This window comes from Mya arenaria, chromosome 11 (assembly GCF_026914265.1).
Source record: "Mya arenaria isolate MELC-2E11 chromosome 11, ASM2691426v1".
Classification (NCBI taxonomy): domain Eukaryota; kingdom Metazoa; phylum Mollusca; class Bivalvia; order Myida; family Myidae; genus Mya; species Mya arenaria.
Genome location: NC_069132.1, coordinates 31,463,479 through 31,475,783, shown reverse-complemented (window position 1 = coordinate 31,475,783; position 12,305 = coordinate 31,463,479). Strand labels below are relative to the sequence as shown.

The 12,305-nt window shown below is 35.6% G+C and overlaps 1 protein-coding gene across 3 annotated transcripts in view; it reads left to right on the top strand.

Moving 5' to 3' along the window:
• The window catches only part of LOC128207936 (protein trachealess-like), a 74,850-nt gene extending 62,790 nt beyond the window's left edge, over nucleotides 1–12,060 (top strand). For all 3 annotated transcript variants that reach the window (XM_052911145.1, XM_052911146.1, XM_052911147.1), the window contains 9 exons: nucleotides 131–220; nucleotides 1,629–1,716; nucleotides 3,528–3,617; nucleotides 4,226–4,335; nucleotides 4,989–5,182; nucleotides 5,771–5,877; nucleotides 7,411–7,558; nucleotides 7,908–7,993; nucleotides 8,634–12,060. In XM_052911145.1, the coding sequence (XP_052767105.1) occupies nucleotides 131–220; nucleotides 1,629–1,716; nucleotides 3,528–3,617; nucleotides 4,226–4,335; nucleotides 4,989–5,182; nucleotides 5,771–5,877; nucleotides 7,411–7,558; nucleotides 7,908–7,993; nucleotides 8,634–9,844 (2,124 nt within the window). In that variant the 3' untranslated portion in view covers nucleotides 9,845–12,060. The remainder of the gene's footprint in view (nucleotides 1–130; nucleotides 221–1,628; nucleotides 1,717–3,527; nucleotides 3,618–4,225; nucleotides 4,336–4,988; nucleotides 5,183–5,770; nucleotides 5,878–7,410; nucleotides 7,559–7,907; nucleotides 7,994–8,633) is intronic.
• Nucleotides 12,061–12,305: the final 245 nt, after the last annotated feature.

The window sequence follows — 12,305 nt, the reverse complement described above, 5'->3', positions numbered from 1 at the left end:
GATTCCTAAAAGAACAAACTCCCACACTTTTCAACTAATAAAACAAAATAAATAAGCACAAACCTGCCCTTAAGTTGAAGATCTTGGTCGTGGGTTTGAGACTATTTTATATTTGCTTTTTGCTTTCCAGTCCTTGGACGGATTTGCCTTCACATTGAGCAATGATGGCCGTTTCCTGTATATATCCGAGACAGTGTCTGTCTACCTAGGGCTTTCACAGGTGCGTATACTTACAAAGGAATGAATGTAGTTGCTTCTTTATTTTTCTGATACCAGCTGTTTATCCTTCATCGTGTCTCTATGCTTTATAAGCAAATGTTAGGACCAGTGAGATGATGAGGACCCCTTGGCTGACCGTTACAATGTGTTTATCCTTCATCGTGTATCTATGCTTTATAAGCAAATGTTAGGACCAGTGAGATGATGAGGACCTCTTGGCTGACCGTTACAATGTGTTTATCCTTTATCGTGTCTTTTTTCTTTATTAACACATGTTAGGTCAAGTGTGAGAGTGATCATGTATACATATGCATATGTTATATGTGTTTGTTATTTGATGGCATTGTGCGTCGAATGTCTGTCAGCTGTTGAACCAGTGAACTAGTTGGCTATTCGCTTTGTTTGTATTATTGATCTAAAGCAGTGTAAAAAGATTTTCTTGAAAAGCAATGCGTCAACTTGTATGTCTGAAATGCTTTGAAAAGGAGTTCGAAATTTTTCGATTTTTCAATATTATTAGGAAATGGATGCCCATGGCTTTGTTTAAATTGACCGTATTATCATTGCCGATTATTTATAAAATGAATGATAATTTACCGAATCATTCTCTCACATTGTCTGTTTCCCTAACCTGATTACATGTTGTTTACTGTATACAATCAGGAAATTGAGTCTTTTATTAAGCAAATAAGCTAAAAAACTATATGTAAACTGAATTATGAACAACATCTTTTGAGGGAATAGTCTCTTAATGGTGTAAATCTAGGGCGTCAATGCACTATGGCAACTTTCAGTAAATCAGTTTTGTTGGCAAATGAGCTCCGTCTAAATTCCTTTGCCTTGGCCCCATATGGTGTAACAATTACTCGGTGTCATCCGCAGCTCATTTAGAGAATGGGTTATGCAGATTTTTCTGCTTGGGGTGATAGCATTCTCAATAGGGGTCATTTGTTATTGAATGTTAGTTTTGTGGAGTACTTTAAACGTTCGATGACTCCAAATGTGTAGGAAAAAGTAATTTGCATGTGGACAAAATTAAAAAAAAAACATCCTCAAACACAGCATAACCTAATTTGTACGAACAGTTCTGCCAAAATAGCATTTGGTTTAAAACATCTGGATGTTTTTTAACTTTTGAATGTTGACCAATACGTTTTTCTTTGTCTGAAGTCAAAATGCGCGTTTCACGTCAAGACTCTTTAAAATGAAATGATAACAATTTGTTATTGTAGTTATACAATCACATATTGCAAAATAGAGACAGTTCATCGGGTCACTATTTCACTCTTGTATATTGGTGTGTCGAGGATGTAGGTACTCATACACTGTTTATTGTCAGGTGAAAATCAAGGGCACCAACCTCCTGACTTTGTTATGTAACCATATATATATATATTTTATATTGTCAGGTGGAAATGGCGGGCAGCAGCATATTCGACTATGTTCACACACAAGACCACCAGGAAATGGCGGACGAACTGGGCATCTCATTGTCGAGTATATGACCTTCTCTTACCTTGCAAATCTATGTTTAAATTTATATTTGAACATCACCCCGAATAATTCTGAATCATTATTTTGTTACCAGCACAAATTGTATGTATCGACCCTGATGTGATTGGAACATAATGTCCAGTTTTGTTGTACATGTTGCTTCTCTTAATTTATTTTTATTTTAAACCTGAAGATATCCGATGAATAATATTGTAATATGTTGATGCTTAATAGACCAGCGTATCATTTTTTATAATGAGGAGACGGGACACTGGCCACATATGACTTTGGCTACCTTAAAAAAGTGTTTAATGTGTAGAGGAACAATTTATACATATGTTAATGATAAAAGTATTGCAGACATGCTGTTTTAAGTTTGGGACGTTTTTGCAATCATCTTAGATTGATCTTAATTTATGAATCAAAATCTGAGAGATTTCATTGGCCAATAAATCCTATAGACTCAAATCAATCATTTAAAACAGCCAAATTACACTTTTATCTATAAGTTAAATCTAAGGCATTTATTGAATACGGCCCTAGGCATCCACATTAAACATTACGGCCATAACTTCACTGAATTATTTCAATAATTTGCTTCCAGTTGTTAGTAATACTTCGACCGGATTTTTTAACCGAGTATTATAATATTGGCCTTTACCATGAGTAATATTCAATATGGTTTGATGTTCGTCAATCATTCATACAATGTTCTTGCAAGCTTGTTTAACTGGAAGTTACAGCATTATAAATCATGTATGGAAAACAAATGGATTTCAAATTTGCCGTTATGCTTAGACGCCAAGTCTGGCTATCTGTAATAAAAATGATTTGTATTTATTATAATTTATGAAATAAATTTGTATGACACCGGTGTTAACTGTCCGATATATAATGTTTAATGTTATTTATTGGCTGGCCTTGAGGAAAAGAAAAAAAATCGCTGTACTTGAACAAATGTTACGCTAATGTTAAACAAATCGACAATTCAATAGTTCTTTTGAAGTTTAAAGGACCATTCTTAATTGATACAAACATTTTTTTTTAATCACTTGTAAAAAAAGGTGGATTCCGAAATTTCTTTCCTAGGTTATTTCGAATATTATTCTTATAAAATTACTATTCGTTGTTGGCCAAAGTCATTTTTATAAAGCATTGTTTAATTAGATAAGATAAGATAAGATAAGATAAAGAATGAGCTGATTTTCACATTCACATTTTTTGTATTTCCATTAATTAAGTATGTTAATATATATGGCATGCAAATCACAATATATAAGTACTGTAGAAAATAAAACAAATCCTAGGTTGATGAAGGTTGTTATACAATAAAGCTTACGCAACGATTAACTTCATCAACATTATATCCAAATGGTTTTAAGAAAACAACCCCTCGTCAACTGCACCTAAGTCTAGAAAAAGTACATTTAACTTCGTTTGATCACAATTTATTTATATGTGGACATTTGTACTTTATGGCTACGTTCGCATTGCGTGGAGTTCACCAACATGATGGAAATAAAAGATATGCGTCAACATTTTCTGTTTGAAGTTAACGTTTATTGTATTGCAACGTGTTTTTATTTACACAGGCTGTCATATTATATCAATTGATTTAAAGTTCTAATAAAACAGTATTTGTATACCATTTAAAAGTGCGCGCAATTAAATAGTTGATAAACTTTGTGAATATGAAACTGAAATATCTGAGTCATCTTAAAAAAAAACGTTATCGAAAAATAGGCATTTGTTAAGATAAGTTCGTAATAACATCCTATAACTTCATGTAAACAATGCATCTTTGTTTGTTCCAGGTATTTCAAGCACACTTTCCTCGCCCACATCTCCACTCGTGGAAAGTCCAAAAAGTGCAAGGGCAGTAACTCCTCCCATGAACGATAGAGGTAACTTTAATAGCAATGTTCAAACGCGCTTGTTTTGTTTAATATTACGTTCGAATTCAGAATCGTTGGACCGATTTTTCAGAATGTTGTTAAGTTAACAACGATGTTAATGTCATCGTTGTTAACTTAAAAATATTTTCTACTCTAGTAAGTTATTGAATACACGTGTGATCTGCAATATCTCTCACAAGATTTGAGACAGCTGTTTAAGCTGTATTTGCTTCATTTAAATATATTAGCACGTCAAATATTTCAGGTTAAAATTGTACAACAGTGTCATTAATCAAGTTGTTAACCTAAACAAATTTCTGCCAATTATGTTAATTAATATGTATTTCGTACGGGGTGACTTAACTGGCTTACTTTATAACGAATGATGAAAGTTACTTGATAGGATATTCGCCAGACTAAAAAAAATAAATAACAGTATTTCTGCGTATATATTTATTAACTTATCTGTGTTAGACGGTTTCTTGTGGTTCTTAAGACCCATATGATATAAGACTATTTAAATGGTATTTATTTTTTGTCCTTTTGTTGTTACATTTAAAGAAATTCAAACACAACATTATAGCAATATCTTATATTAAGATCTGATTCCTTTGAAGTTCCGCTGATGGTTCCCGGTGGTGAGAGAGGCTACAGGCGGACATTTTGTATCCGGATGAAGTCGACACTAACCAAACGAGGCGTACACAGTCGAACATCGGGCTATCGAGTGTGTATTGATTTTTTATCGATTATTTTCACATCTGTTTCCTTAAAAATTAGTATTAAAGCATAACAATATACAGAAAACTCAAAATTGTTGAATATATTTCTATCTGTGTCAGGGTACATTTTAAAACTAAATTGGTTCATTCATACTTGACATTCTGCAACAAATGTTTGAAAAAACAAAAGTATACATTCGATATGTTCTAGTAGTATATCAGCGGGACATATAGACATATCTATGCAAGCATATACAAGCCCCTATATAGAGATATAGATAGATATATAGATAGACAGACAGACGGACAGACAAACGGACTGAAGGATGGACGCAAAGACAGACTGACATACAGACAGACGTACAGACCGACGTACAGACAGACGTACAGACTGACGTACAGACAGACGTACAGACTGATGTACAGACAGACGTACAGACTGACGTACAGACAGACGTACAGACTAAAATCACTAGTGGAAAAGTTTATTCGATCGAATAATGATTTATACATAACCATGAAAATACCTTATAACTTAGTTCCATATATATGCCAAATCATCTAAAGACTTGGCGTTATTCTTAACAACTTTCGTATTATTCACATTTGTTTTTTTCCCTGCTATTATATATACTTATTAATTTGTTTTGCTCTTCAGGTTTTGTTAATCTGTGGCAAGTTCCGATCTCAGTTCAGCTTCACCATTGGCCAAAAAAGCCCAGGTCCTCTGCTGGGCTTATCAGGCGTGGCGATTGCCCTCCCACCACCGTCCATTACAGAATTGAGGATTGAGTCAGACACTTTCATCATGAGGTTCACTTCTAAGTTCAAGGTCATCTACTGTGAAAATGTGTAGGTACTTGCTAGGTCGAGTAACGGAATTTATAGCTGTTCGTAGTTAAAGGTTAAAAGCAACACGAGTATGCACCAGTCAATTGTAGCCACGGCCTCTCCAGGTTCGGGGAATAGCGGGGACTTTGACTTTCGGTCCAGCCAATCCCGGGTAAAATCCCCTCCCTGTTGGGACACACTGCTTGTAAATCCTTGCCAAATGCCCCCGCACCCCTGGGATATCATAGGTACGGCCCCTTTCCCGCTTTTTATTTCTTTGCTGTATAGAACAGAAACAAACCTACATGGATAATTAATACGTCTTCTCAAATAGATCGCCTTTGTCTTCGAATTTCCAAATATACGCTGATATCGGTTTGTGTTTACCTCATTGAATCATCAACATGACGTCATTCCCTAAGGCGAAAAATGACCTGAAAGAATAAGACAACAGCGCTGAACAAATAGCTGTTCTACATACAGCTGTTGCTCTTCTTTTTCAATTTTAAAATGATTTAATAAACAATTCAATAAATGGCCGCGTTGTGCAATTGCATAGTTCTGATGATGGGTCCAGTGTTGTGTACGGCTCCCTTATCTCTGCTTCAGGATCAGCACGTTAACAGACTGGAAGTCTGATGAGCTGTCGGGAAGGGACGTATACACCTTATGTCACCCAGGGGACATTCAACTGCTCAGGAAGGCTCACGATGACCGTGAGTTGTTTGGACAATTTGTCGACAAAGGGTTTATTTAGGATTGCGAAAATAGGGTTTATTTAGGATGGTTGTTTCCCACGAAAATAGGCTTATTCTCCGAGGACTGTCGTAGAATTGTACGGGTAATTTGTTGATAAATGCTTCATGTAACATTAAACAATTGTTTCTTACGAAAATAGGCTGATTCTCTGATGATTCAGAAATACATGCACTCGCCGAAAGTAGTACGGTTAATTTGTTGATACAGGCTTTCTGACAGTTTAGAACGGTCGTTTTCTTACGAAACTAAGCTGATTCTCTATGCGTAAAAGCTTGCCTGGGACAGGAACTTTAACTATTATTCAAAAACATGCAATTGAGAATTAAACTGTTTTCAAATCGAAATCAGGTGTACATGTATTTACTAAATACAGACAGACATGATATATATTATTGACAAAGTTGTCATTAAAACATGTATATCCTTTTTACACAAATTATCCTATAGATAGGAAGATTCAATTGCTAGTTGTTTTTTGGACATTTCGGTCCGGCGTTTCCTGGCCTAGCCTTACACAAATTGCTGAGTCAGGAGAAAAGGCCAGGCCAGGTCAGGCAAGGTTTTAGAACATGCAGTGGGCATGCACTCACCGAACGTTAGGCGGACACTTTGTTGATACAGGCTTGCTGACAGTACCGTTAAGCCTTTCGTAGTATTACGGAAATTGTTTCAGAAAGTTCATTTATGGCTTTTCATAAATAGCCACCGAATATTCATTTTTCAGATCAAACATCAACGGTTGATTCACAATATACGAATAATCTCAAGTAATCATACAATTATCAAAATTCATGTTAGAGTAAATTTGAAGGCATCCTTCTGTTGTTTTGTCCAAAGAAAAAAGTTCTGGCTAAATTGACATGTATCAGACGATGGCCCGATTGTTCAGAACTTGTTTTGGTTAACAACGTGATTAACGTGTTCTCTCGTAAGTTTTAATTGTGAGATATTTAGTTTAAACATATTTATCTTATAACGATTGTGAAGTTATTACAACATTATATTAATCACTCTCGTTGGCACGATTTTACGTGAGAGTGTGGTCTTGTGTTGTGGGGGAAACCGGAGAACCCGGAGAAAACCCACTTGTCCGGCTTGGTGACCACAAACCAAACTCACATGCGCCCAAGCCAGGAATCGAACCCGGGTCGCCTAGGTGAGAAGCGAGTGCGCTAACCAATGCGCTAACCGGACAACCTATATTTAGATATTTAGAGTGCTCATATTTCTAAATAAATCTGAAACAGTTTTCTCAAATCTGGCTAGAAGTACTGCAGATCACAAATGTATTCATTAAACTTCTAGCGCAGTTAATATTTGAAAATTAACAACGATGACGTTAATAACGTTGTTAACCTGAGCAAAGCTATGGACTTTCTACCCAACTATGTGTGTATTGCATTGTCAAATGGAGAGATTTCAATAAACCAAAAAGGTAAACAAATTGGATGGAAATAGAAGTGTATTTAACTAATTGTTACTTTTTTCAGTGCTGGCAAAAGGGCAGGTGTTGTCACCCTGTGTTCGCCTGCTGAATAAAGGTGGCGGGTACATCTGGGTGCAGATATGCTGTACATCCCTGTTTACCTCCAAGACGACTGACGAACAAACCGTTCTTGCCATTATCCAGACAATGAGGTTTAAATTATTCTCAAAAACTATTTTCGAATTTGTAAAATCTGCTAAAGGTCCTCAAAACAACTGATTTATTTGTGTTTCAGTAATGTTAGATAAATTAAATATATTGTAATCAGTGCTTCAATTATACAGGGTAAATGGATGAAAGACCAATTGTATGGATTGTTGCCATAGCAACCAAAAAAAATCAATAAAAAAAAATCAATTTCCGTTTTCTAAATGGTATTTGTTGCCCTTCAGAAATAAACATGAACATATCACACCATTTTATATTTGTATTCAATTTTAAAACTTAGGAATGTCATATTTTGTCACGGTGATACGGATTTTGTTCTGTTCTGGTTTTCAGTAGTATTGAGCACCGAGGTGTCGCCATGGATACTAGTCAGATGCAGAATGTGGCCCAGCCTGTATGCAGTTCTTCAAACCAAGGCGGTACGTGTCCTACACAAATGTCGTATTTTCGACTTGCTTTTCTATGTCTGTTGTTAAGGTTACCAATTTTTTTGGATGATCAAGTGCTTTTATTTATTCAGTGCTTACCATTTTTCCTGCGAAGTATTTAAAAAGCATTCGCAAAATATAAGACTGGTGTCAAAAGAGCAGATAAAAAGTTTCATACTTACGATTAAAAATAAATGTTTTATGGCTTAAAACATTACTAACACTTAGAAGAATAAGAAATTTTCGGCTGTTTTCCGAAGAACTGTTCTTTGTGAGCTTATTTTTATGACTGAATTAAATGCATTTATGTCAAAATCAGCTGATACAGAGACAAGAAATAGAATAGTTCAAAACTTTCAATCTGTGAGACTGCAGCTTTAAAATAAACATTTTTATCATTTTGTTCAGGCGTTTGATATAGGCATCCTGTGTATGAATTTAACAATCTAATATTCATTCTAAATGCATTCCGTATCATTATGACTTACATCTGTTGCATATATAACTTTTTCCCCGTATAACTTTTAAACATAGTTTCATATAACCTTAGCAAATAGCTTAGAGCCATGTGTGCAGCATCATCATTCATAATCAATGTATTGATGTATTAATGTTTTAATTTGTTTCGCAGATTTGGAGGCTATTGCCGACGGGAAGGCGTCTGTGGCAGATTCACCAGACCTGCTATCTAAAGACACTGATGAATCACAAGATGGTTCCAATGAACAACCACCAGAGGGCGCCTCTGCTGAGTTTCACACAACAATGAAACAAGGTCTGTTCTTTGAGGACAGTATAGACAAAAAGGTCGAATTGGCTAAACATGACAACCGGCTTTCTCGAAGAAAAGCTGATCGCCCAAGGAAACGACGTCGTGATTCGGACGAGTGTTCACCTGTTGCCGCACACACAGTGGACATAAGTGACAATAGTACCTGTGATCTTATTTGCAGACACAACAGTGTATCTGAGCACGGGTCTAGCCCGTCCCTTCACAGTGAGGAAGACAGCATTCTGAACTTGTCTTCGGCAAATCCAAGTATCCCAAGCAGCCCGCTAGTGGACACCACAAAACTCGCACAGGCTACTCCGGAGGATCTTTCTCTGAGATCAAAGATTGAAAAAATGAATGGTGAATATAGAGAAGCGAAGATTCAAGCCAAAATAACTGATAAAAATATTTCAAGCACTGTTCAAGACCTTGAGAAGGCTATGAGCAGGCATCTTCCATCCAAGGGGAAGTCCAGTTTTGTTGAAACAACGAGCCGCTTGGATCACAATTGGACTGGTCCGTTTTATTCATTTACACCTGGTTTATATAGTGCTCATAACAATAACATATATGCAAGCAGGGAATCAGTCATTCGCACAAGTTTAACCAATAGGGTGTGCTCGTCACTTTTGGATTCAAACCAAATCCAACCATCTTCAGACTTATCTATTCACAAGGACCAGCTTCAAATTAATATTCCACACATTTCAATTCACAATAAACAGAAACAGTATGTCCAGAGCGATATATTATCTCTCGCGGACGAATTGATCATTCCTACCCAACCGTGTGAATCAACCGCGGAGAAGTGTGGACAGGGATGTTTTACGGAGAATGATGATGTTCTTGGACTGAGGACAATCCATAGAAACCCTAAGTTTACATATGCATCTGCCACTGATCCTATCAATGATATAGCAAAACAGCCGTTTCTTTCTGTGCCAAATTATCCATATGTTAATCCTAGTTTATCGCAGTATGCAAATTCATCGTCACAATCAGTGGGTGCCATGTTTGAGACACGAGCAGACGGTAACAGCATGTGGTATGGGGCGTCATATCCAACATAAACTGTTTCTTGATATACAGTCGAACCCCGTTGACTCAAACTTCCAGGGGCCAGCGAAAATACCTCGATTCCGGAAAATTGGAGCCAATAGGAAATGCTTACCTTTAATGTAACGAAATCGGTGCTTTATATCCATTTCGAGCCAAAGAGAAATTCGAGCTAAGCGAGTTCGAGCCAACGGATTTCGACTGTACATTTGCCTAACCATGAAAGGAAAACATATATCACACTGAAAGCTGGAACATATTTTTAACAAATTTCAACATTAACAAATGTTTAGATAAAGTGTAAAGGGGATTTACTAAAAGTAACAAAAACCATCAATTTGCATAATTTTAACACTTTTCACACTTTTAAGCTCGACTGTTTTTTCGGAGAAAAAAACCCCGGACTTTTGTGAAAACTTTTGGTGTCGGCGTCGTCGTCGGCTTCGTGCAAAAAATTAAACCTTAGCTTTCACTAATAAACCGTTAAGATATTCACACACAATAAGGTACACTTTCTCCCGAGACAATACGCACATGCATGGCAAGGCACATATCTCTGACTTAAATACGTGTTGAGTTAATGCCCATTATGTAGATTGAAAACGTCGTCGCAAGTTTTAACTTGGAAATAACTCCAGACCGTTCGAGATAATTACATGAAACTTTGTACACATCTACCCAGTGACATTGCGCACAAGTATGGCAATGCCCCTTCCGTAAGGTTAGTTAAGTCATTTCCAAGTTTTGGCTAAAGAAGTCGCCGTTGGACACAATACTTTCATTATTGTAATGCTTCAATAGATCTCAGGCGATAAGTATTCCAAATACACGAGTAAAATATTATTGCTTTACTTTCGTCGCTTTTTTCAGCTTAATTAATGGAGTTTTCTTATCTAACTATTGACTGCTGAAAGCTGTTGTTTAATATGGTTTTGTTCGGAAGGAGCAATACCTACCAACCAGATGACGCATAACATTGAATCAATTTTGGCATTTTTGCCTTCCATGTAGGTCAGGGCAAGTAGGCATAAACCATCTTAAATTATTTCCTAACTTTAGCCATTTTCCTAAGTTGATTATTATTTATTGCATATCATTTGAGGCAATTACTCAGTAATATCTGGAATACCTTATTTTAATTGATTTTATTGAATAAACATATTTTATTTCTAATCACTTTCATTTTTCTTATAGATTAAATATAAAAAATAGGAGATCGACTTAAGTTGCGAAATGGCTTACAATGTTTTTTTGAATACCGACCCAGGCCCCAATATCGCGAAAATACTTAAGTCAAATCTTAAACTCAATCTCAACACATTTTACAATAAAACATCAAAATTTATTGAAAGAAATATATGATTTTACACATTTTAAAAACCGCATTTTTATCATTGAATATTTAAATCTTTGTTCTAGATTCCAAGGGAAAAATATTCTACAGCCAAAAATGTACATGAGTACAATTGTACAAAATGTACTTGGAGTACAATTCATTGCCTTTTAACATTTACTCAAGTATATGCTTTGCTTTTTAGAATTAGTTTTCTTTGAAATATTGTCAAAATCTTTCAATACCATATTCTATGAGAAAATACGTTCTCAAAAAGTATAAAAACATACCAGATTTTAAATGATACTATATATGATTTTATGTGGTAAATTGAGTTGAGATTGAGACTAAGACTTAACTTGAGTATTTTCGTGATACTGGGGCCAGGTCTTTAAAACAGTAGACTTTCGGCTTGATATATATATTTATGTAGCGAAGAGTTAAATTTTAATTCAGTTTTATCACACAAAACTATGATTGAAACGTGTTCTTGCTGAACACTATAATACAATGTTTTAAATAAAAGGAAAGGTTTATGTGTGTTTAAATTGATTAAGTGTTCGCTAAAACAGAAAGCGTTGTTAAGAAACAATGAAAATTGTTCGATCGGCTTAGATCAATTGCCTACTTCCAAGAATAATTGTAATTACCAGAAACATATGGCCGCTATTAACTCCTGATGTTCAAACTTGATAATGTGGTCGTAATTAACCCTTCGTAAAATATGTGTTCTGTGTGTAACTATATCCAATATAATTGGGAATATGTACATTTTTATTTTTAGATTATTAAAATATATGTAAACTTGGTCATTGCTCATGTAATGGGTCTGTTGTTTGACGTCCTCCTCTTTCTGTTGTAAAAACATTACAAATGAATAAAGGTTTTTCAATTACATTGAATTGTGTTTCATTTAAATTTAAATACCAGTTTACCTGAGAAGTTGTTTTATTTCGTTTCTATAAAACAGTCGAACCCCGTTGGCTCGAACTCCCGTGGACCGGCGAAAATACCTTGAGCTTTGGAAAATTCGAGCCAGTTTAACAAAATCGGTCCTGTGCATCTAATTTGAGCCAACGAGGATTTCGAGCCAAGCGAGTTCGAGGCAACGGTGTCCGACTGTCATAAGAAAAGAACAAGCC